Source organism: Bubalus kerabau, chromosome 2 (genome assembly GCF_029407905.1).
Source record: "Bubalus kerabau isolate K-KA32 ecotype Philippines breed swamp buffalo chromosome 2, PCC_UOA_SB_1v2, whole genome shotgun sequence".
Lineage (NCBI taxonomy): Eukaryota > Metazoa > Chordata > Mammalia > Artiodactyla > Bovidae > Bubalus > Bubalus kerabau.
Window position 1 is genome coordinate 96,772,424 of NC_073625.1, and position 27,133 is coordinate 96,799,556.

Genomic DNA, 27,133 nt, shown 5'->3' on the forward strand with positions numbered 1-27,133 from the left:
TGCAGAACTATTATTTGTTAACATAAACAGCAAGTAACTTTATGTTGAGAGTTTGCTGATGCCATACTGGGCATTGCTTTTCTTCCAACTTCTCCCTGTACTACCCCAAATTCACAAGCATCATGAAAGTATAAAGGGAAATGAGGGCAAGGAAAACAAGGAAAACCTCAGGTAAAATATAAATCAAATGCATATTGAAAGAGAGCCATGTAGGGAGGTTGAACAATCTTTACTAATGAAGGAAAGATGTCTGGAAGCTCAGAAACAGCTCTGTAAATGTAAATCAGTTGTAATTCATTTCCTACTTCTTCCTCTTTTTCTTCATCCATTTTTAAAAGTTCCCCAAAGGTAAAAAGAGGCCCTCTTCAGAAGAATGCGAAAATGTGAAAATCATTAATATTCTATTATCAAGTAATGAGCTCAACAAACGTCAACGCTCCTATGAGTTTGCACTGCCCTGTCCGGATCCCCTGAGGCCATCCTTCCTGAGGAAATACAAAGGTTCTGGGCTGGAAAGAAGGTTCAGAAATATGGATACTCATGATAACGCTCAATTCCAAATTCTTTTACAGGCTTGAAAGTTTAATGATTTGTTTTCTAAATCCAATCAACAATACTGACTTCAACACTGACTGTGTTAAACAGAGTAGCTAAAAAAGTGCTTGTGCAAAATATTCTGTGAATCCTCCAAATACTCAAAACTAGAAATCTGTCCAAAGATCTATTTTAAAATCTCCAACCTTCATTACAGATAAAGAAATATTTTAAAGAAGCCCTTGGGAAAACCAATTATTTTCTAGGTCTTATTCTAAAACAGCAAATCAATTTCTATTTATTGAATGCCTACAGAATGGAAGGCAGCTTTGCCTTGTAAATTGGAAAATTTAGTGACTTGGGGAACTAAAGACATTTGGGAAACTTTCTGTCTGATTCTCCTGTTTTAGCCTTACAGAGCAATTGGAGACATTCATGAGACAGGAGCCATACCTTCTCAAGAGAAGTGTTGAAACATCAAAGTAAGATTTACCTACTAGGGTTTACTTTGCTTGAGAATCTGATCCACTATAAATAGAATATGGGCTACAATAAATAAATATGGTTAGTTTGCAACATTGTAAGTGATATTCTGAAATCAATAGTGTTATAGAAGCAGAACTACTTATGATTAATATTGTAAGATTAAGTTATTTTAATTTTATATATTAAATAAATAATAGTGAAAGAAAGGGCTTCCCTGGAAGCTCAGCTGGCAAAGAATCCACTTGCAATGCAGGAGACCCTGGTTAGATTCCTGGGTCAGGAACATCCCCTGGAGAAGGGATAGGCTACCCACTCCAGAATTCTTGGGCCTCCCTGGTGGCTCAGACAGTAAAGAGTCCACCTGCAATGTGGGAGACCTGGGTACAAGCCGTGGGTTGGAAAGATCCCCTGGAGGAGGGCATGGCAACCAACTCCAGTATTCTTGGCAGGAGAATCCCCATAGACAGAGAGGGCTACAGTCCATGGGGTAACAAAGAGTAGGACATGACTGAGCGACTAAGCACAGCACAGCACGGCACAAGAAAAACATGAAAACCCAACAAAAAGTCAAATTATGGAAGTGAAACATTCAAACATATGAGATTTTTTAAAAAAATCAACCATTCGAACAAACACTTATCAGTATGACTTTTTGAATCCTTAAGATGAAGAAAACTGAAAAAAGACATATTCATAGGGAATATAAGGAAGACATCAACGTGACTAATTAAATCCTGACTATACCTGCCAGGCTGTAAGACAAGAGGTGCACATCAGGTGCCCACAAGGCTCGATCTTGACATCCTTGTCGTTCTCAGCACAAATCTTACAAAGCTGGAAAGTGGAACCCATCTCACAATATAATTCATATTGTTCCTGGAATTGGGGGAGCAAAAAAGGCAACATTAATGTATTTTTTTGCATGAACTGATAATACTGAATTTTCTCAAATACCATGACTTACAGTAAATTCCTCACACTTGATCCTGTCAGATCAAACTACCATTTAAGATATGTTTTAAATCGGTAGTCACAATTTGGTCCATAAAATTAAAAAGATTTTATCAGCAACTGCATAAGCTTTTTTAATACTTTGGATTATTTAACATTTTGTACTGTTCCTTTAGGAAGGTACCTGCATCAACAGGATGATTTAAGAGACAAACGTATGGTTTTAAATGCAATAAAAAACAATACTTTTCTCCGTAAATACCACATACTCATCTAATTTTAACGTCAAAATTGCAATACAGCTGACAATTTTATTTCTTAGACATCTATCTAGGAAATTTCAGGACGGAAAATTTGTCAAGGCCTTTCTGCATGCTAGGTACTGTTGTCCACATTTATTATGTCATATAATCTGCAAAGTATAATAAGATACACTGAATTAAAAAAAAACTGAGGCTCAGTAGTATAAATTATTTTCCTCAAATTCTATATTAAATCCCTATTTGCATACTCTTCCCAGTCTAACACTATCAAAAACCTAATCATTTCAGCTACCAAAAACTGTTTTATTAAAAACCTATTCTCTTTATTCACTAGTTTAGATGCTTTTGGCATAATTAAATTCTCAGTGTTCAAATAATGAAAAAGTCTCTGTTACAAAGAAGATTCAGATATATTGGTAAGTATAAAGAAAATATGAACAGAGACTGTTAATAGGGATACAAAGAAAAGGAGTTACTGAAACAAAAATTTGCTTAAATAAGGCAATGTGTTAGTCTAGTAAGTACGTACTACATACATGGCCTTGGACAGGATGAATAAATGACAATATTTAATCCCTAGCCTAGTGAAAGATCTTACAATCTCAGTGAGAAAAAATATATATGTATAAACACATAGATACACACACCCACATACTCATTCATATATAAATTCTGTCTACCATGGTATATGTGTGACTATATAATTTTAAAATAAATTAAGGGAAAGAGTAGATCAAGATGGAAAAGAAGTCCAAAGTATCATATATATCACTGAAACCCCTAAAATACTAGATAAGTATCTATGTGTGTGTGTGTCCTCAGTCATGTCCGACTCTTTGCGAACCCTATAGACTGTAGCCCGTATACTGATTATGCAATTCAATGGGCCAATCTACAATTATTAAAAAAATTAAAATAAGATACAATCACACTTGCAGAAGCCAATGCAACCTAAGAGGTAAGCTATTCAAATATTTATGAGTAGTTTAAGAGAATGATACTACTCCTGAATATGAATTTTAAAACAATTTTTAAACAATGGCTTTATAATGAGGAATTGTCTCCTGTGTCTTTTTACATATGTTAGAAAACACAGAATCAGTACATAACTTTTTAAATGGCTTTCATATATTAAATTTTTAAAACTGCCCAAAAGAGTACACATGTCAACAAGTATATTTTAAATATCAAAACCATTGAAATCTAAAGAAGTAGAAATGAAAAATTATCTACTGTTTTCCCTAAAACTTACCATTTGGTTTTATTAGTTTTATTATTATACAAAGTACAAAATATCCAAATTATAAAATTAAAAAAATTTTTTTAACTACAGCTACATAATATTGGAAGTTCTCTCTCAAAGACTGTTGCCAAATTAGTGTTTTTCATTTTTATTTTTTTAAAGTGCATTCACATGTTCACACATGGTAATTTTTATTTATAAAATTGAAGTTACATAATGTCATTTTACAAAATCAAATGTTACATAATTAAGCTTTACGTAACTTTTTTACATAACAAGATGCAGAAGTTCCCGTGTGAGTGTTCTGAGCTACCTTCCTCTTGTTAAAGACTTTACAAGATAATGAAGTATGAGTATACTATGGTATTTAACCTAAGACTGAATATAGGTATTTGGGATACTGTAATTGCACTGATGCTAAAGCTGAAACTCCAGTACTTTGGCCATGTCATGCAAAGAGTTGACTCATTGGAAAAGACCCTGATGCTGGGAGGGATTGGGGGCAGGAGGAGAAGGGGACGACAGAGGATGAGATGGCTGGATGGCATCACCGACTCAATGGACATGAGTTTGAGTGAACTCCGGGAGTTGGCGATGGACAGGGAGGCCTGGTGTGCTGCGATTCATGGGGTCGCAAAGAGTCAGACACGACTGAGTGACTGAACTGAACTGAACTGAATATTTCATTTTTAAGAAAAATGCTAAAGTGAACATCCTGGTGTAGAGATTTTTGTGTGTATATTCAAGTGATATGTATATGCAATCTAGAGTCAAACATGTTTAGGTTTTGGTAACTATTGAATATCACCCTTGAGAAAGACTTTACGAAGTTAACCTCCCAAGTCATAACCTATGAGGGTGCCAACAGTGGATTTACAAGAATACAATTATTGTCTCCAATAGGTTTCAATTACTCATTTGACTCTAAAAACTAATACATAGAATTATTCTAATCTTCCCTGAAGTTTTCTAAAGCTAAATCTCTCTCCTTTCCTATCAATCTGCCTACCTACAGATTTATCTATTTCCCCACATAAATGTCAGTATTATATTGGAAGCAGAAAGATTAACGAGATTTTTATCCAAAAAATGAAGAAAGTTCTATAATTTCTTTTCAAACACTCTTAGAATTCCTTAAAGATATTTTGCAATAAATATCTGTACATGACTTTACCAATTATTAAGAATGTTATTTCAAAGGCATCACAAATACTTATTAATTTTAAATATGTCTCCAGAAATTGTCCTTACCTGTGTAACTTTTATATGATCATGGGGTGTAGGTTCACATAATCCAGTTAAATCAGGATTATAACTCCTCCCATCAGGATAAAGATAGCTGGATTATAAACAGAAATTTTATTTACGTAACTATATACAAGTCTTAATTGCCTCTAAGGTTATGTAATCAGATTCTTCTAAATTTAAACACACATTTAGATGTCTCCTTTTTATGTATCTTACATCAAGAATTTATTCTATCACTGTTTCCATAATACTACAATGTTATTTTTAGGAAATTTAAAATCTAGGAAATAAAAGAAATATATAATGAATATGGACTCAGCCATTAAGCAATCATTTTCAATTAAATACCTTTACTATATGTATTGGAGACGGAAATAGCCACCCACTCCAGTCTTCTTGCCTGGAGAAATCTATGGAGCCTGGCAAGCTGCAGTCCGTGGGGGTCACAAGAGTCGGACATGACTGAGTGACTAACTCTTTCACTGGTTACTCATGTTCTATTCCAAAATACTCAGAATATACACCTATTTGCAATTATTATGTCTTTCACATGAAGCACAATTAATGTTACATTTTACACTATGCTTAGTACCACCAGGAAACAAAAATAGAATTAAAGCCCACAATTTTCTCATAAAAGTTATCCACACATTTTTGTGGTGTTTTCTTTCCCTAGTTTCCCATTCCCTTTCTGTTTCACCTTCCATTTACCCTGGCACACATACACATGTGCACATACACAAAGGTTACAACTCTAGGTTTCATTTATTTCAAACGAAGCTACCAACAGAATGGCTTATAAACATAAGGTTCCATTACTAGAGAGAATTAAGATAAGAACTAAAAGTTATCATGCCATTCGCTGTGCTAAACCAGTGCTTAGTTATTCAGAAATCCATTTTAAAAAATGAAGCTGATCATGTTGGCAAGCACCTATCATAGATTAGGATATGAGTAATATTACTGCTGGATTTCATCAATTCATTAAATTACCGGTGATTTTGTTTATTAACTTTTTGTTTTAGATTTCCGAATGATAACTTAAGAATATAATACTACAGTGGTGAATAAAAGGCAAAACTATACTAAAACTATTATGTGAAGGAACAAAAAATATTTATCCATAAACAGTCTATAAATATGTTAGTGTTTAAAATTCTACAAGAAAACCAGGAAAAAATAAACCTAGAGGACAGACAATTTTCATATGGTAAGGAGAAAATCAGTGAGTGGGTTTTTTTGTTGTTGTATTTTTAAGATTTAGGAAAAGGAGTTGACTACATATGACTATGATAAAAATTTTAGAGCATCATTATAGGGGTAGGACAAAATGCTACAAACGTTATAGAAGTGATAAACAAAAGTTGGTAACTTTCTTTTTATATTTGTTCACCACACTTCAAGAATGTTGAATTCTAGGGAGAATTCAGAAATAGAAGATTACAAACACAATAATTTTGCTAGAGAACAGGTTTAAAAATTCTGTATAGGAGCAATTAAATGATTATGGTCTTCAATACTGCTGCTGCTGCTGAGTCCCTTTCAATGGCATTGAAGGAATAAGGAATCTTGGCTAGTTATCAAAGTAAACTTCTTTATCACTTATGTCCCACAATATCAGATTAACTAACTATAAGGAATGGACAAATGACCCTGACAGTTGGAAACAGTCAGACAGATGATATCCTGTGTTTTTACTGATCTTTTGTTGTTGCTGTTGTTTCATGTCTGACTCTTTGCAATCACATGGATTGTAGCCAGCCAGGCTCCTCTGACCATGGGATTTCCCAGGCAAGAATACTGCAGTGGGTTGCCATTTCCTTCTCCAGGGCATTTTCCGGACCCAGGCATCAAACCCAGGTCTCCTGTATTGGTAGACAGACTCTTTACCTCTGACCCACCAGAAAAGCCCATAATATAAATAAGATATATCAAAATTAGTCCATTCACAGATTTGCCCACTCATGATCTCTTTTTATAAATTAAAACTCTGAAGTACATTTTCTTCAAGACAAAAATCCTGTTATAGTGGATAGAAAGCCACACATATGAATCCTTGATGTACTAGAGGTAAGGTATAAATAACAGAATAGCAAATTTATAATTAAAAAAAGGAGAAATACAGACTTTTAGTACCAGTTTGCCATTCATTCTTACATAATTATTTCTTAAAATTCAAAACTTCTATCCATTCACATGGAGCCCATCACTTTTTCTTTTTTCTGTTCTTACTTTGGCAAAGTAAAATTCTGCTACTGGAAACTATTTGCTCTTTCTGGTAGACTTCCCCCTCTCAGGTTTCTATCACAGGAATATAGTCAATATTTTACAATAACTATAAATGGAGCCGAATGAGCGCCGAAGAATGGGCACTTTCGGACTGCGGTGCTAGAAAAGACTCTTAAGAGTTCCCTTGGACAGCAAGGAGATCAAACCAATAAATCCTAAAGGAAATCAACCTTGAAAATTCACTGGAAGGACAGATGCTGAAGCTGAAGCTCCAATACTTGGGCCCCTGATGCAAAGAGCTGACTCACTGGAAGACTCTGAGGCTAGGAAAGATCGAGGGCAGGAGGAAAAGGGGACAACAGTGGATGAACTGTTTGGATGGCATCACTGACTCAATGGACATGAGTTTGCACAAACATCAGGAGAGAGTGAAGGACAGGGAAGCCTGGCATGCTGCAGTCCATGGAAAGAGTCAGACATGACTGAGTGACTGAACAACAACAACAACAAATGAAGTATAACCTTTAAAAATTGTGAATCATTATACTGGTCACCTGTAACATTTAACATTGTACCTCACTTATACTTTAAAAAAAAAAAAAAAAGACAAAAGAGAGGAAGCGAAAGAGGAGGGTGGGAGAGAAGGAAGGCATGTTTCAGAGACATAGGAGCACAGTGCTCCCCAAGGAAATGAAATTCCAGGCCCCTTTAATAACCAGTTGTATTTTTCTGAGACAGAAGAGCAGATGGATGGCTCTGGGGCGGGTTACTTTTGTGAGCTGTCTGTGGCAATCCCACAAAGGGAGCTTCTTTGCAACTTTACTAACAGTCCAAGAACAGAGCTTATCAGAATCTGCCCATGATCCCAACAGCAGGATTAAAAGACCCTATACTGACTGAGAGTACAAATCGGGAGCACAGGAGCAGAGCTAGATAGGGAACAATCAGATAATCATTCTGCTGCATCCATTCTCCAACTGTATAGTATTTGCTAACATTTCTAAGGAAATATTGAGATCTGAAGGTTGTGAAGACCATGCTAAAAAAAAAAAAAATCAAATACTTAGGTTACTTTAAATTGACTATTTTAAGAAATGAACAATAAAATCTAAGGATCATCCATTTCTTAGTTTTAAAATAAAAACCAGTCAGACCATCAGCCTCACTGTCCATTCCAACCATCAAAAGAAGGCTCTATCTTCCACATCTGTGAACAATAAACACTCCAACTCCCATGTCTCATACTCACAATCCTTCCCTGCTGCCATCAATCAGGGCTTGAAATAAGGGCTTGTTGTGCGGTATGGTCTGTAAGATATTGCCATCCCCTGTCACATAGCCAATGGCCCACTGCCCCAGCCTGGTGCAGCTTAACCGGAAAATGTAGCTGTGAAACATAAGAAAATTATGTTTAAACACTTTCAAAGTGTCTGCTCGCTAACTACTACCAAACCATTGTTAGATTTTTCTTAGCAAAATAAACAAAATCATTTAGGATTTCTATCTTCAAACTTATTTTTACACTTTTCTCCTTCTCCATTTACTCATCTGCAAAAGAAATAATGATAGTAATTCCATTTAAATATCCCTAGAGTTCTGTGAAAAAATAATCAAAGTTGTAAACCATCAAATAATTTACCACCATCATCATTAGAGGTTTGCTCTGCATGAAAGTGCTGGTGGTGTGAAACAGCTGTGACATTTTTGGAAAGCAAAAATAAAGTAAGTAAAAAATTAATTTGGCTAGCTCAGACAGAAATTGAGCCAGTCTATTATGGAATTCAATACATTATTTTGTCATCTTAAAATTATGCACTTCTAGTTGTTAAAAACTTGTTTAAAAATAATACTTTTCTTTCAAGTATTACAGCCATTCATGTTTAAACAAAAGATCAAAGAGCTGAACTATATTAATGGGAAAACAAACTAGGAAAGTTCAAGGTCTCCCTCTAATCCTGTCAAGTTCAGTGTCTTGTGATAGGAAATTAAAATAGTTCTAAAATAAAAAACAAATTAATGACAATGTCAGAAGACACTGACTTGGTTTTAAATTCATTATTATTTACTATGATTAGCTAATTATCTTATCAACTTACTACATTTTACAGCAGTTCCCTGAATTTAAGTGTGTTACACTCAATCTTATTCATGATATCCATATCTGGATTTTATAACACCTTAAGCAGATCAAAAGTAAGCCAACTTAAGCTATATTTAAGTACCCTGATTGCTATATGTATGTGGTAGAAATAAACATCTGTTAATGACATTAGCTATTGATTAAACAAGTACTGTAATAAAAACTTTAACAGATAATTTAGCATATATAACAGCTACACAGTCATTAGATTTACTTAATTTGGATATCAAGTACTGCCATGTGGTTTCATCTTTGAAGAAAACTGGGCTCTTTAAAGAAAGGAAGAAGTGATTTTCATATTGGTTTTGGAACTGTTGTAAAGGACTTTTCAAGAAGTCTAAAAACATTCTCCTAGAAAGCTGAAAAATAAATATCAACCTCTCACTTAGCATCCTTAATCATAATCATCCAAAATAATTCCACATAGACATGACTGTCAGTTGGATCCAAATAAAGTACAACCTTAAGAACTCAAATGTCCTTGAAATATAGCCAACTATTTTCTTTACCATGAAACTAAAGAAATGAACTATTTTCCGAGAGAAAGGACCACTCCAGCAAATATTTATTAAAATCATTTGGCTGTTCACTGAATTTTCCTAAACACATTTTAAATACCCTATCACACATACATACAACAGTTTACCACAGACTGATCATTTCATCATTAAGGAAAACTTAGAAGAAATAACTGATACAAGGCAAGAAGGGAAGGAAAAGAAGACATCCTTTCAGAGAGCACTATCTTAAAAGCACTATTCGAATAGTGATGAGTTCTGGCTTTTATTAATACTTCCAACACGGTCATTAATTATCTCCATGATCTTGAACAAGAGAACACAAAAAGGACTCACTTTATTATTTTTTTTAGAACTGGAGATAATTTCCCAAATAACTTCTGTGTTAAATCTGTATGATAGAATGATTTCAATGGTATTATATCTTTCAAATCATACTCCAGGAACAAGAGGATACTTTGATGTCAATCAAGAGAGCAAAAGTTATGGAAAAAATTGGTTATGAGAGATCCCTGAATGAAACAAAATGACTCACCTAAGCCACTGTCAACGTGCACAATGACTGACCTGCTCTTGTAGTCACATTGAGAACCAGTTCTGTCTAAACCGGTGACTCCACAGGAGCCACACTGTTTTCTGTACCTACAACCGCCTTCTAATATACAATAAAATTCTTAGAAATATAAGAGGTGGAAATTTTTCCATTATGGCAAAGAGGGAAGAAATCATCCATAACTGACTGTTTGAAAAGACTTTCTTAAAGGACAAATGACATTTGCACTAAAAATCAAATAAAAACGGTATCAGAAGAAAAAGGTAGACTTGAAAAATACTCAACTTCTAAAATGAAATGACCCCTATATGAACATCAGTGCTCTCATGAACAGTGGGATGGTGTCTCCTACTAAATGCTTTAAGTAAGGAAGGGCAGTCTCACTGTCATGACCATCATATCCAGTAGACTGCATGCCACAGCACAAATGCCTACTATGTGCCTGGTCCATTTCTAGACTGGCCATGGGGAAAATGTCTGCACCAGGGGAGAGAGATTTTCTGATCCCAGATATGCCATTAATAAGGTCTGCTCTCTTAGACAAAGCCAGAGAGGCTGATCACACAGCTAAGCTCTGTGAGTTTCATTCGATTTCAACACCAGCATGAGGGATTATGGAAGAAGTTCTCAAGGACATGACACTGCTTGGGAGTGCTAGCAACAGTTTTATATGTTTATGAACTTGCTACACATTCATCATGTATCTGTACACTTAAATGTACTTATATGCATTAATATGTATTTATATGTAATTACGTGATTATCATAGAACCAAACTGAATGTCTTGAAAAATACCCTAAAATAATGAACATGAAACTGATTTGTCATTAGCACAGTATTTAAGTACTCAAATAAACAATTTTATACACAAACACATGTCATGAAAAGAGTTAATATGCTAATATCTTATTCCAATTTTAAACTCTGAGACTTATTCTCTAAATTCATCAAATTACATATTACCATATCCTCTTTCATTTTATGAAGATTAAGTTTCAGAACAAGCATAACATACCAATTTGAGTAACTGAATTAGGAAGCACTGTTTTGGTCTATTAGCATTTCCCTCCCCTCAACCCCATGTGTATAACTGATTTACTTAGGAATGAACCACCGAGGACTTTCCATCTTTACATACATTACATAATATTACTGCCAAAAAGTCTTACCTTCCGGGTTTGGTGCTGTATTTCTGTAGCCGTGCTTTTACTTCATCATATGTGAGAAATGCCATGTAACCCGGATGTGTTACAGCTAAGAAATTCCAATTCCGTAAAATAGAACCCCAAGGCTAAAAGTATAAGTAAATTAAAAGGTTACCTAGAGAATATCAACTATCATTTACACACCAAGCCATTATTTAATACACATACTAAAATTCTTCTGGATATTTTTAAAGTGAATATGAGTTTACATGGTTTAGGTCAACATATTATCCAAAAGCAAACATAAAACTACTTACTTTCATTTTGGAGAAATATAATTATGCAGAAAACAGATTTTAGGAAAAAAATATTGAAAGCGAAAAGGAAAACCACATAATCTCTTTTCCACATATTCTATTCCCAATACAGCAGTTGCAATCATTTTGAAACATAAACCACATCACTCTTTGGTTCAAAACTCTCTAACTTTGACTAAAAGCCAAAGTTCTTATAAATGGCCTAGAAGGACCTTACGAGGTTGAGACCCAGTTCCCCTGTATCCCCATCTGCTGTGACTCTCTCACATTCTGCCTTTCCTCTAGACCTGCGGATCACTTTGCTGCTGGCTTGAACATAATAATACTCTCTCACCTCAGAGCCTTTGAATCTGCTGATCCCTCTACCTGAATTCTTCAAATATGTATGTGACTCCTTCCTCTTCAAACATCTTTTCCTCAACATAGCCCTCTCAGACCGAAATCACTACTTCTCATCTTATGCCTCATCTCCCTGTGTGTCTGTTTTATTCACTACTCTAACATTTAGACATCACATTTTGTAGAACAAAAGACTATCAAGGAATGTGAGTGATTTGGCAAAGTCCACACACTGACCCTAAGCTCATAAGAACAAGGAACATGCCTGTCTTGCTTCCCAAAGGGAGACCAGCACTAAAGCAGCATCAGAGCAGAGCAACCAGGATAGCTGCTCTGAACTGACTTGTCTAAAAAGCCTTGACTCCCATGGTAACACACTACAGTTCTAACATTTGGTTCATCCTTGTACAATTAGAAAATCAGAAAAGGTTCAGTTTAGAGGTGAATTCTACAGAAATCCTTCACAGAAATACACACACACACACACAGGGTTTGTTATCACTCTCTCTAATGGGATTAGTTGTCCCTCCAAATCATGGCAATGGCAAGGGAAAAAAGGCAGCCAGTAATAAACAACTTTGCTTGAGGGTGTTGAATGAATTATCTCTTCTGTATCTTTAAGGCTAAAGCTACATTTATCCCAAGGAATTGGCAGCATACTCTATCTAATGTACCAAATTATTAACTCAAATCTTCTACATAAAAGAAAAAAAAAAAAGTATTCTGTGTTGCCAAGTGAAAGTTGTCAAAATAGTTATCCTAGACTCGATTACTGGTGGAAGGCTCCTGCTTCTGTTTATTTTGAGACTTGTTCCTTGTTATTGTTAAGCAAGGTTCAAATTTACAAGGCGGGATTCTTTTAGGATTATATCCCTTGAGAGGAGGATAACAAGGGAAAGAATGATTTAAGAATGATTTAATAATGAAGAGTTTAACCTTTGCCGAAATAACAAGAAAAATCTTTAGGGTATTTCCCCATCACACTAAAATACCTAATTGGGGAAAAATGAGCTCTGGAGAACAGTCTTATGAGAGGTTCTGTCTATGTACTTGAAAAAAAAAATGTTTTTAATTTTCTTCTTAAGGGATGACTAAAAATTACATAAACAATACTTGGAAGAGTATTAGCATGTGTTTTTAAAAAAACTGAATAATAACTATCAGGAGTCACTGAGTTTTGTTTTGTTTTGCTTCCTCATCTATAAAGGACAAGGATGAAAAGAATATAAAATATTTGGGTCACTTCAATTAGAATCCACACAAATTAATGAAAGCTGTTTTGTTTTTTTTAAAAAAAAAAAAAAAAAACAATGCTGAACTTTATAGACAGCCCATGCACAGACCAAATACAAGTGGAGTTTTGAGCCAAATGCTGTGCTATATAGCAACCATTTCTTGGTAATAATTCCAAGGGCTAGCTTCTAACTGCAAATATATATACTTAATAGGAAGTCTGTGCACTATTTTATTTGAGAATGAAACCCACAGTCAGAAACATGTGGTAGTTTTGTATTTTGTGTGTGTGTGTTTAAAGTATGTTGCCCAAGAATGGCTAAATAAAGTGGGCTAAGTAAAGTGCTTTGAAGAGTGATTATTTTTGCAATTTATTGTTAGATTATAGGAAATCTTTTTTCACACACCAAACACAACATTATTTGGAGATTCTCTTTTTAAAATTATTGATTTTTAGCTGTGCTGGGTCTTCACTGCTGTGTGGGCTTTCCTCTAGCTGCGGCGAGCGGGGGCTACTCTCCAGCTGCAGTGCACAGGCTGCTTATTGTGACGCTTCTCTTGCTGTGAAGCGCAGGCTCAACAGTTGCGGTGCATGAACTTAGTTGCTCCATGGCATGTGTGACCTTCCCAGATCAGGGATCGAACCTGTGGCTCCTGCATTGGGAAGCAGATTCTTCACCACTGGGCCACTCGAGAAGCCCCTATTTGGAGATGCTTAAATGACTACAAAAACTAATGAAGTATCTTAAGAAGACTAGTCCCTCCATTCTCTCAAAGGTCACCGTGTTCAGGAACACTCATTTACTGATTTACAACCTACCCTGGCAGCAGAACCTTGGCTGGTCTGCCAGGATTCTCTCTTAATCCTAACTGCGAAGATGACTTCCTTCACCTCTTTTTCTCCCTATTCCACAATGCTGTACATTCCATAGGCACTACATATAGCCCCAAATCACTCACTCCTTATCCTGCCACCTTACCCATCCCATTTATTGCCCCACTTCTCAACAATCCAGTCTTCTCTTACAGAAGAGAATGGGAAATGGAAGGAGGAAGGAGCAGCAGCCCCAGGGAGAGCAAAGAAGAATGTAAAAGCCCCATATTTCCAATCTGGGACTTGAGCACTTGACAATCCCAGCATCTCTGAACTACCTGGAGGGGAGACGGATAAGGTAACAGGCAGACGGAGGAACACAGCCATTGCAAGATCTTCCCAGGGACTCACAGCACTGTTCAAGTTCTGGCAAAATATCAGGATGAGGGAAGAAAGGAAGACGGGGAGACCAGAATCCTCCAGCTTTCTTCTTTCATGTCCTAGACAAGTCTCAACTCCATCTCCTTGCCCCAACTGACACCTTCTTCAAACCTGATGCTAGATCTCTAGAACAAACCCCAATCCTGAGGGTGTCCTTTGCCCACTTTCAGATCCCATTCTGCTAAATACTCCACCCCCAACAGTTTAAAGCTAGAAGAATTCACAACCACTTTACCATCTATATCACAAGTAGAGCAGAATGTATGTCCGTGCAGGAATAGTAACCATAAAACTTACATTTTAAATATAGAGTACACAACTATAAGAGGAAAATATTACTCAATTTTTAAAGTTATACAAAAATAAAAGATCAGTAAAAGTTAATACATCCACTTTCTGTACACAAAACCAATTTTTTTGTATTTTAAAACACATACATGATTACAGTATAAGCTTAATGAAATGAGAGGTAAAGAATCTTAGAAAAACACAGGGGCTAACAAGAGTTCTTTAGCTACTTCTGTAAGCCTGGGTTTTCAAAGACACCAGGTATACTTTGGTCCACTGGCACTGTTTTGTTTTGTTACCTAATACTTTTCACAGTAGCTCTACTTAAAAGATTCTTTTCCTCTCCCATCCCCTGGAGCATAAAGAAGATATATGCACCTTAGAGTGTTAAGATTACTTGGCTATTTTAAAGTGAAACAGCTTATAAGAAAATATGTATACATACTAAGCAGCTGTTTGGGTAAGTGTTTAACCAACACTAAATTGCCATCATACTTTTGATAGATAATTCTGAGGCTTTCTAGTATTTAACATTCTGATTGAAAGTCATCCAGGCTCCCCACAAAAAAATACACTCTTTCTAAAATAAACAGTTAGGTTTAATGTATGAAAAAAAAAAACAACTTAGTTTTCTTCCTTCCCAAGGGGAAGAACCAGAGTGCCTAGTATTAGAACGTCTTGGTATCATGTTCAGTAAGTACATGTAAAATTATCAGAAACTTTTAAAGAAAGGAGAAGTTCCATTATAAAATAATCAGTATCAGATAACACAACCTTTTCCTAAAATGTATCTTAAAGTCATTGGAAAAACATTAACTGACAACATACATATACCAAGGGAATAATCATGAAACTACTGTAAACTGAAAACAACCAAAAGCGTACTTTCTGCAGTTACTTATCTAATTTTCTATTCTATACATCTAGGTAGAATTATGTTTATAAAGTTGTAATAAAGTAAAATGTATTCTGTAAGTATTGTCGATAAGAGTTAATTTGCCCTCTGTTAATGGGTTCTTTTATAAATTAAAAGTTAATCCCATGTAATCTTGTTTTCTTACATAAGTCAGTTACCCGATCCTTGCAGGCAAGTACCAACCAGAGTCATAAATCAGAAAAGCAAAATTCTTACAACATGAGAAACAGGAAAACCAATATTATACTCTAACATTTGTTGAAAGTATGTTTCAAACAGAATAAATCTTACTGCAGACTAAAAAAAAAAAGAAAGAAAAACTGTGTTGGAATATAAGCAAGCCTCATTTTTGATCAATTAAACCTCACTTGCTATATAATTTTTCAGGGATTTTAGGTGGGATTCTCATTTTATGACCACTTGAATCTCAAAGATGATATGCAATTTAATGGCAGAGGCAAATTCAAAGCAAATTGCAAGTCTTCATATTTAGGGTAATTCTGTCTACACATACAAAAGCACAAAATGATGATACCCAGCTTTTATTATATGATACCTACTTCTGAATAGCTATGTGAAGACAATCATAAAAGAATGATTCAAAAACAAAAACAATAAATAGGAAAAGAAGGTTAATCTCAAAGTCACTGATATCAGGGAAAAAAACAGGAAAACCTAATTTCCCAAATGAGAGATATGCTAAATTAATAACAGACTATTTTGATGGAATATTCTGTAGCAACTGAAAGCTGAAAATTACACTGATGAAAATATTTACTGACATTGAAAAATGTTTATAACATATGGTTGAAAGAGCAAAGCTAGCTGTAGAGTCAGTATACATCATAATAATCTCCTATACAGAAGAGGTTAAGTTTGCTATTTATTCCAAAGCTTACTACTTCCCTTCTCATCTAATGGATATGGGAGGTAAAGGGAGCTGTTGAGATACAACCTCAGCAAATGGCCACCTGTAAAACTTGCATTCTGTCAGTTACTGGGCTAGAATGATCAACAAAGTAAAGTGAGAAACTAAATAGGGACTTTCTAGAAAGCAAAGCTCCTTTACATAATAAGCAATAAGCTTATTGCTTATCATTAACTTCCAGTTGCTTATTATCAGAACACCAGATATCCCAAACTTAAACGCTAAATTTAGAGCAATGACCAACAACTTGCTTTTAAATGAAGTGAAGTGCAAGTCACTCAGTCGTGTCCAACTCTTTGAGACCCCATGGACTGTATGGTCCCTGGGATTCTCCAGGCCAGATACTGGAGTGGGTAGCCTTTCCCTTCTCTAGGGGATCTTCCCAACCCAAGGATCGAACCCATGTCTCCTGCATTGCAGGCGGATTCTTTACCAGCTAAGCCACAAGGGAAGTCTGCTTTTAAATGGGAGACTATCAAAAATGAGACTGTTTCCCATATATATGTACATTATGCACGCATGTGCAAAAGACACACATACACAGAGAAGGGAGAGAGTAGAAGAGAGGGCAGGATTAAGCAAATACGAAGCTTACCTGAAATAGCCTGGTAAAAATATCAAATTCAAAAACTGAAATGTAATCATTACAAGTCAAGTCAATTGTTGATTTTAGAGCCATTGCTTCCAGGCCAGAGCTAATCTGATGCACCTCATGAAGGCACTGTCTGAATACTTTCCATGGTACAATAGTTCTGTGCAAGAAAAAAAGAGTAATTGAATCAAGTGTCATTTAAGACATACCTTCCAGTGAAACAGCACAATTCAATCATAACATTAATATAATTGTATTTGTACTAAAAGACAAATAGTTGAGAATACTATTTATAATTCAGAACATATGTAATGGGTTTTGCTAAATGGATTATTTTTCATTTGCTAAGAATGTGACCAAAATGCAGATCAATTTTTCTCTCAAACAGTCCTCGACAATCAAGATATTTCTAAAAATGCTTCCAAAGAGGGTATTAGATCAAAGTCCTGTATGTCTGACCTCTTCCTTTATTTTCTTAAAGTAATAACAGGATGATGTGTTCACATAATAGCAAGAATTCTTTGTTCATTGCATAAGAAAGTTCAGGCAGAAAGTCATCAAGATATTTCTGCCACCATCCTGATATGTTCTAAAGAGATGGAAAACCACTTTATTTAACCTTTCATACTAATGCAAAGGGAAATTTCAATAATTTTTAACCAACCCCACTGGGTATCAAATGGAAAGTTATTTATTCAACACTCACTGATCAACTTAATCTTAAAACCCTTGTATCAACATTTTTTAGGTAATACACTTACATGGTTCAAAAATTTTGAAGAGCATAGAATGGTACCCAGGGGAAAGTCTCCCAACTTATTCTCTACCTGACCAGTTTCCAACATTCACCCACCTCCTGTCCACCATGAAAATGAATAACATTCATTATTTGTTCTTCACTTTTCCTCCATTCGGAATGTTAAATGCCTATTTCTGAACAAGTGGAAGAAAATAATCATTCATATGTTGAAAATTTTAAGCTGCAGTTTTCATAATTGTTGTGTTTAGTCACTGAGTCATGTCTGACTCTTTTGCAGCCCCATGGACTGAAGCCTATCAGTCTCCTCTGTCCATGTGGTTTCCCAGGCAAGAATGCTGCAGTGGGTTGCCATTTCCTTCTCCAGGGGATCTTCCTGACCCAGGGATTAAGCCCACATTTCCTGCACTGGCAGGCAGGTTCTTTACTATCTGAGCCACCAGGGAAGACCAGTTTGCATAATAGGATGGCTATAAAAGCTATATACACTCTCTTCTAAGATTGCAAATATTTAAATAAAGATTTTTCTTTACTAGTATCTCTTTGAGAATTAAGACTCAAGCAGAATGGACTAAATTAGTTGGACCCGTGTGATACTAATCCTTCCAGTGAAGCATCACCATAAAGGTAAAAGGTTTGTATTCATTCCGTAATTATCTCCTGCAGTGGCTGTCAAACTTGAGCATGCATCAGAATCACCGAAAGGCTTGTTAGCACAGAAACTGATCAACCCAAGATATTCTGATACAGTATGACTGAGGTGGAGCCTTGGAACTTACAATCTTAACAAGTTCCCAAGTGATGCTGATGTTGCTGGGGACAACACTTTGAAAGTCACTGATCTATTGTATCTATTAATTGCTAAGGCAGGGCACTGTGGAGAAATACAATTATGGAAATACAAGATACTATCTCTGCCCTTGAAGAACACACACTTTCAGGGTAGAAATAAATCTGTAATGCTAAAGACTACAGAAGGGGTATTAAGGAAGTGCTGGAGGAATTCCAGAGAAGGAACGGTCTGTGGCAAGATGAATAAGTGAGTGCTGAGACAGCCTAACAATGCTATACTGTATATATAAGAAAGTTTATGTTTGATATGCCATTAAAAAAAATGAGGCTGAATACATCAAAAGGCTTTGCTCTATGTATGAAAAAAACAGGAAACCACAGAGAACTGAAGAGAGACACCACATCAGAAGCCATTTAGAAGAAACACACGTCAGGCTCTGATTAAGGTTAACAAGATGCTGCTGTTTTAAAATAACAATGAAAACTTCTGATAATATGAGGAGGCTTTTTATTTACAGTGAAGTGTAAGTATGCAATTATGTCCAACTTCATTACAATTAACTTGAAAGCTGTGCCTAAGAAGCCGTTTTCTTCTCCAAATTAAAGTTTCAAATATTTAATACATAAAAGGGACATGAACCATAATATTCAAAATTTTTAAAATAGTAAACAAAGAACTACTGATTTAAGAAGGGTATGTGTTTTCTCTTCTGTACGGAAATGTTAAGAGAATTCTGTCTTGTGTATATAGTATAAAAAACAAACTGATTGGCCAAATAAGACACCATTTGATATCAATCACCATAAAAAAATCATCCTCCCTCCAGTATTTAAGGTGCATGCAAATCCTAAGTCTTTTGAAAACCCAGTGATTTCACACAGTGAATTATTAAAAACTGTGCAAACATCTAATGCTGTAGTCTAACTTACTACTTTGGAACAACAATTTACAAAGGGGCAAGTTACATTTCCACAGTACTTGTGCAAATAAGACTTTCCCAAGCTCCTTTGTGATAAGTGTAAAGTACACACAGGCATTCATCAGAACCTTAATTAAGGGTAGTAACAGGAATGCAAAAGAAAGGGCCTTATTTGGTTAACTCACTACATATAAAAGTATATACAACAGATACCCTTCCTTTGATCAGCTGAGCCAAATATCCATGATGGGAAGAAGAGACACAGAGTACAATGGTTTCTTTAAAAAAAGCTCTAACAGTGCTGCACTAAGGATCTAAACTTTTTAAAGAAGATTTCAAGTTGCCACCACATTCTTTCCTGAGGTTTGTGGGGGCAGGGGGAAAGGCAGAGGATGACTGTTCACACCTTTAATTAAACTGTAGCAATACCACAGAGTGGTGGTTTCTACCACCTCTTCCCCTAGAGATTAGCTAGTGAGAGAAGATATTAATGGCAAATTATTGTTTTACAGATACACAGAAACTTCAGTGTACTGGCAGAGATCTAGGAAAACAAAAGAGGCAGAGAGAAAAGGAATAGAATATAAAAGGGCCAACTAAGCTTCAAGCTCTCACCATTCCAGAAGTATTTTAAATTTGTTCTGTTGCCACTTACAATTATAAATCATTTTAATTACGAATTGAATTAACTTTAAAATCCAACGAAAAGTAGAAGTAGCCATCAATCCACAAAGAACTGAACAAAAGACCAATGGGTAATATAATAATGTTAGATTTCAATATAATAATAATATGAGCTCAGTATCTTTAGAGTTACAATAGGAATAAAAATGAGAGCTGCCATTTACTGTTGACTTACTATCTGCCAATCTCCAAATTAAGTACTGAGTTTCTCACAGTAACAATGTTAGGCAGATAATATATTTATCATCATGACACAGATGGGGAAACTGGGACTTAAAGAGGTTAAGGTATTCACCCAAGAAAGACCTTATATGTGTCAATCGTTGGCTAGGTTCAGAATGAAAATATAAATAAAGCCACAGTCTAATAAATGCAAAGACTTATAAGTAAATTATGCTGTGCCATGTGACTAAGGTTATCATAGAAAAACATTCATGTGCTATGGGAATCCAAAGGAATGGAGGTCCTGGCAAACAGCAATCATCTTTTATTCATCTTTACCCAAAACAGAAGAGTATGTAATCTGTGACATTAAACTGTGTCTATGGTGCTTCACAGAGGAGGAAGCTAGATATTTGACTGCAATTAACACCCTTCTACTGGAATCAAGACTGCCAGGAGAAATATCAATTCTCAGATATGCAGATGACACCACCCTTATGTCAGAAAGTGAAGAGGAACTAAGACGCCTCTTGATGAAAGTGAAAGAGGAGAGTGAAAAAGTTGGCTTAAAGCTCAACATTCAGAAAACGAAGATCATGGCATCCTGTCCCATCACTTCATGGCAAATAGATGGGGCAACAGCAGAAACAGTGTCAGACTTTATTTTGGGGGGCTCCAAAATCACTGCAGATGGTGACTGCAGCCATGAAATTAAAAGACACTTACTCTTTGGAAGGAAAGTTATGACCAACCTAGACAGCATATTGAAAAGCAGAGACACTACTTTGCCAACAAAGGTCCGTCTAGTCAAGGCTATGGTTTTTCCAGTGGTTATGTATGGATGTGAGAGTTGGACTGTGAAGAACGCTGAGCACTGAAGAATTGATGCTTTTGAACTGTGTGTTGGAGAAGACTCTTAAGAGTCCCCTAGACAGCAAGGTGATCCAACCAGTCCATTCTAAAGGAGATTAGTCCTGGGTGTTCTTTGGAAGGACTGATGCAGAAGCTGAAACTCTAGTACTTTGGCCACCTCATGTGAAGAGTTGACTCATTGGAAAAGACTCTGATGTTGGGAGGGTTTGGGGGCAGGAGGAGAAGGGGATGACAGAGGATGAGATGGCTGGATGACATCACCGACTCGATGGACATGAGTTTGAGTGAACTCCGGGAGTTGGTGATGGACAGGGAGGCCTGGCATGCTGCAATTCATGGGGTCGCAAAGAGTCGGACACGACTGAGCGACTGAACTGAACTGAACACCCTTCTACTATTCAGAAATGGTTTGATAATTTAAAGTTGGGGAGTAGGAGCTAGTCTATTCACACAATGTCGGGAGAGACAATAACTTGATAAATTTTAAAACCCTAGAGTTTTAACACAAAAGAATAAGGAACAGAAGACAAAAATGTAAGCAGACTGATACTTGAAAAAAGGACAAAACATTTCCTTTAAACCACAAGTTTATAAAAGACTATTTAGGTTTTATTTTTAACTCGTTTGGAAAAAAAATCCATATCATAAAAGTGTGAATCTGAACAAAGGTCGGGTGTGTGGAAACAGGAACTTTCATGTACTTCTGGTGTGAATGAAAATTTACGCAGCATTTCTAGAAGGCATTGTGGCAGCAAGTTTCAAAAACCTGTAACAGTTTAACTCAGAAAGCCTACTTCTAAGGATTTGAAAAAGGAAATTGTTTAAAATAAAATACACAGCAATGAAGACGCATTCATGTCTCTTTAACACTGTTGTCCATAATACCAAAAAATTAAAACAAGTATGTTCAGAAGTAACAATACTACATACATCCATAGAGTAGAATATTTTACAACAAATAAAAATTATATGGAAAAAACATTTACTGTTCTAGAGAAGTGTCTGTGTCATTAAATGGAAATAGCATTTTTAAAACTGTATGGCCTTGAGTATTCCCTGACTGTCCAGTGGTTAGAATTTCGTGTTTTCACTGCTGAGGGCCTGGGATTCAACTGAGATCCCGTAAGCTCCCCAGTGAGGCAAAAAGAAAAAAAGGTATGTCCTTTATGATTCAATGATAAAAACTATCTGGAACACAAATTTTAACTGATGATGTCTAGACATAGAAACAAGATTGCCAGGAGAAATATCAACAATCTCAGATATGCAGACGATACCACTCTAACAACAGAAAGTGAAAAGGAAATAGACAGCCTCTTGATGAGGGTGAAAGAGGAGAGTGAAAAAGCTGGCTTAACTCAACATTCAAAGGCTAAGATCATGGCATCTGGTCTCATCACTTCATGGGTAATAGATGGGAAAAAGTGGCAAGAGTGGCAGATTTTATTTTCTTGGGCTCCAAAATCATTGAGTATGGTCTACAGCCATGAAATTAAACGCAACTTGCTCCTTGGAAGAAAAGCAATGACAAACCTAGACAGCACATTTAAAAGCAGAGATGTCACTTTGCTGACAAAGTATAGTCAAAGTATGGTCAAAAGTATAGCGGACAAAGTATAGTCAAAGCTATGGTTTTCCCAGCAGTCATGTATGGATGTGAGGGTTGGACTGTAAAGAAGGCTGAGAGCCAAAGAACTGATGCTTTCGAACTGTGGTGTTGGAGAAGACTCTTGAGAGTTTCCTGGACAAAATGGAAACCAAACCAGTTAATCCTAAAGGAAATCAACCCTGACTACTCAAGGGATCACAATAAACTGTGGAAAATTCTTAAAGAGATGGGAATACCAGACCACCTGACATGCCTCTTGAGAAATCTGGATGCAGGTCAGGAAGCTATAGTTAGAACTGGACATGGAACATCAGACTGGTTCCACATAGGAAAGAAGTACATCAAGGCTGTATATGCTCACCCTACTTATTTAACTTATATGCAGAGTACATCATGAGAAACGCTGGGCTGGAGGAAGCACAAGCTGGAATCAAGATTGCCAGGAGAAATATCAATAACCTCAGATATGCAGATGACACCACCCTTATGGCAGAAAGTGAAGAACAACTCAAGAGCCTCTTGATGAAAGTGAAAGAAGAGAGTGAAAAAGTTGGCTTAAAGCTCAACATTCAAAAAACAAAGATCATGGCATCCAGTCCCATCACTTCATGGCAAATAGATGGGGAAACAGTGGCTGACTTTATTTTTCTGGGCTCCAAAACCACTGCATATGGTGATTGCAACCATGAAATCAAAAGACACTTACTCCTTGGAAGGAAAGTTTTGACCAACCCAGACAGCATATTAAAAAGCAGAGATATTACTTTGTCCACAAAGGTCTGTCTAGTCAAGGCTATGGTTTTTCCAGTGGTCATATATGGATGTGAGAGCTGGACTATAAAGACAGCTAAGCACCATAGAATTGATGCTTTTGAACTGTGGTGTTGGAGAAGACTCTTGAGAGTCCCTTGGACAGCAAGGAGATCCAACAAGTCCATCCTAAAGGAGATCAGTCCTGGGTGTTCATTGGAAGGACTAATGTTGAAGCTGAAACTCCAATACTTTGGCCACCTGATGCGAAGAGCTGACTCATTTGAAAAGACCCTGATGCTGGGAAAGATTGAGGGCAGGAGGAGAGGGGGACGACAGAGGATGAGATGGTTGGATGCTATCACCAACTCAATGGACATGGGTTTGGGTGGACTCTGGGAGTTGGTGATGGACAGGGAGGCCTGGCGTGCTGTGGTTCATAGGGACACAAAGAGTCAGACACGACTGAGTGACTGAACTGAACTGAACTCATGGGAAGGACGAATGCTGAAGCTCTAGTACTTTGGCCACCTGATGTGAATAGCTGATTCATTGGAAAAGACCCTGATGCTGAGAAAGATTGAGGGCAGGAGAAGAGGGAGGCAGAGGTGAGATGGTTGGATGGCATTACAGACTCAATAGACAAGAGTTTGAGTAAACTCCGGAAGACAATGAAGGACAGGAAAGCTGGCATGCTGCAGTCTATAGGGTGGCAAAGAGTCAGAAATGACTTAGCAACTGAACAACAAACAACAGATCATGGTAGGATTACAAGCAGGTTTTTAAGAATATCTCTAATATTCTCTAATGGCTTAAAGGAGTAAAAGATATACTAAAACTGTTTGAAGTATATTTTGTAATCAGAAATAATCAATTAAAAGCAAAAACCGAAATAGTATTTGCCAATGAAATAGTTTTGTATCTAAGAAAACTAATACAGTTATGTAAAGTTTAAAAATAAAATAAAATTTAAAAAAAAAAGTTTATGGATTAAACTATGACAACAGAAATCAACATGGTTGCTGAATATAAAACCAATATACATACATCAGTTCTATTTCTATACATAAGCAGACATAATAAGAAAATAAAACATTTACAAGAGCATCTGAAAATATCAAATAAATAGGAATAAAGCTAACAAAGTACAAGCAAAGTCACAGCATAAACACACACACATACATGATCAGATGTAAAAGACATAAAGAGATATAATGTCTTAATGGATTGGCAGACTCAGTATGATAAAGACATATGGTCAATCCTCCACAAACTGATTCATAGATTTACTATGGCCCCAATCAGGAAACATTTTCATAGTAGGAATTGAAAGGCTAATTCTAACTTTAATAGGGAAATGCCAAGAGCCAAATAAAAGCAAGCCAAACTTTCATAAGAATAACACTGCCAAGCTTATAGTCCTAACATTAGTTAAGACAGGATGGTATTGGCACAGGAAAGACAATAGAACAAATTTTGGAAACAAATGCAATCATATCTGACCACTGGATATGTAACAACACTCTATAAACAGTAGTAGAGAATGGATGATGTTTTCAGTAAATGTTGCTGGGTCAAATGAATATACAAATGGAAGAAAATAAATCTTGATCCTGAATTAATATCATATAAAGCCAATTTTAGATGAACCTTAGACCTAAGTACAAAAGATAAAGCAATAAAGTGTTTTGGGAGAAACAGAAGAGGGTATCTGCATTACTCTGGCATAAGCAAATAATTTAATTTTAAACAGGACATCAAATGTTCAAAGGATAAAGGAAAAGGTAAACTAAAAACCTGTGTTCATGAAACAATGTCATTAACAAAGTGAAAAAGTCACATACTGGGAGAGCAATAAACATAAAAGAATCACGTCTATAATACATAAAAATTTTTAAATATTAATACTTACTACTCAGAAACTGGGCAAATAATTTCTATAGGCACAAACATAAAAAATCAAATTATTCTATATACACACAAATATGTACTCAACTTCATCTGTTATCATTCAAATGCAAATTAAGAACCAAATGAGATTCCACTCAACCCCACCAGAGTAACTTATTAAAACCTTTAAAAAGACAAATATTATAAAATGTTGGGAAGGATATATAACAACACAAAGCTTCAGGTACTCCTCATTGGTGATGAGGGTGGCACACCATTTTGGTAAACTCTTTGGTGGTTTACTAAAAGCTAATAAAGCTAAAATTAAGCATAAACTAGGAGCCAGCAATACCACTCCTACATATACATACCAGAGAAATGTACACCTTTTTTAAAATATACAAAAAATGTCCATAGCAGTACTACTGAGAATAATCCAAAAGAGGAAGAATCCACTGTCCAACACCAACATAATGAGTATGTAAATTGTGGTATAGCCATACAATGGAGCAAGGAGAAGGAACAGACTTGCTATATGCAAGAATGTGGATGAATTTCATAAATATAATAGAGTGAAGAAAGCCAGATTTTTTTAATAGTGTAAGATGTTACAGAAACTCAAATGGACTTTTTGGCTAAGCCAATATACTAAACTTAAAACAAAAGTTCATATTAAAATTCTAAGATTAATATAGAGTAAGAGATGTAGGAATGGACAAAGCACCTGCCAGCATATAAACAAGGAAATTAACATTTGTTGGTTTTTGGTTTTGTTGCTGTGGTACTGATGGTGGTGTGAGAGCAGTTGTTTAAAATCCATTCAAGTCAGGGATATTTCATGTTCACTTTAGACAAAACAAAAATCTATTGTACTATATTAACCCATTACTATTTTCAATTTCATCTGAATTTTGTTCAGAAAATTCACCTGGATCAAAGATGTGTTCAGTGGCACTACCTTTAAGTTGCTTTTGTTCAGAAGATAAAACATTCATAAGCTATTTAATATGTTTGGATTTTCATTACATAAAATATGAGTACCGTGATCCTAAGTCTGTTGATATTCTGTATATAGTTTTTCCTTAAATCCAATCTTCTTTGGAAATGACTATTTGTTTATGGAAATGAAAACAGATGGTTAACAAGCTATTACACCTTTTACTCTTCCATCACTAAAAAAAACAATTATTTTCCAGCAACCCACAGAAAGAAGATATCAAAATCACTGTGGTCTAATAGTTGCCTTACAACTCATTGTAGACAGGATGGTAACCTGGCTTACCAAGAATATTTGTGATTAGATCTAACTTATCATCCTCATAAGTAAAAATTCCTTACTCACATACAGAAAGATTCAAGATGCTCGGTATTTCTGATAGTTTTTTTTCATTGTCAAAAATGTTTATAACATTTTCTCTACAGCATAGATAAGCATTACTGCCATGTATAAGGGACAAGTATTCACATGCTCACGTTCTGAAACTTAAACATAGAATCAAACATTTTTATAAGATTGC

The 27,133-nt window shown here is 35.8% G+C and overlaps 1 protein-coding gene across 15 annotated transcripts in view; it reads right to left on the reverse strand.

The window, feature by feature from the left end:
- CBLB (Cbl proto-oncogene B) overlaps positions 1-27,133 on the reverse strand; it is a 225,981-nt gene that overhangs the window by 91,583 nt on the left and 107,265 nt on the right. For all 15 annotated transcript variants that reach the window (XM_055568035.1, XM_055568032.1, XM_055568033.1 and 12 more), the window contains 5 exons: positions 17,183-17,339; positions 11,336-11,457; positions 8,204-8,341; positions 4,729-4,816; positions 1,765-1,896 (listed from right to left, as the gene is read on the reverse strand). In XM_055568035.1, coding sequence (XP_055424010.1) covers positions 1,765-1,896; positions 4,729-4,816; positions 8,204-8,341; positions 11,336-11,457; positions 17,183-17,339 — 637 coding nt within the window. The remainder of the gene's footprint in view (positions 1-1,764; positions 1,897-4,728; positions 4,817-8,203; positions 8,342-11,335; positions 11,458-17,182; positions 17,340-27,133) is intronic.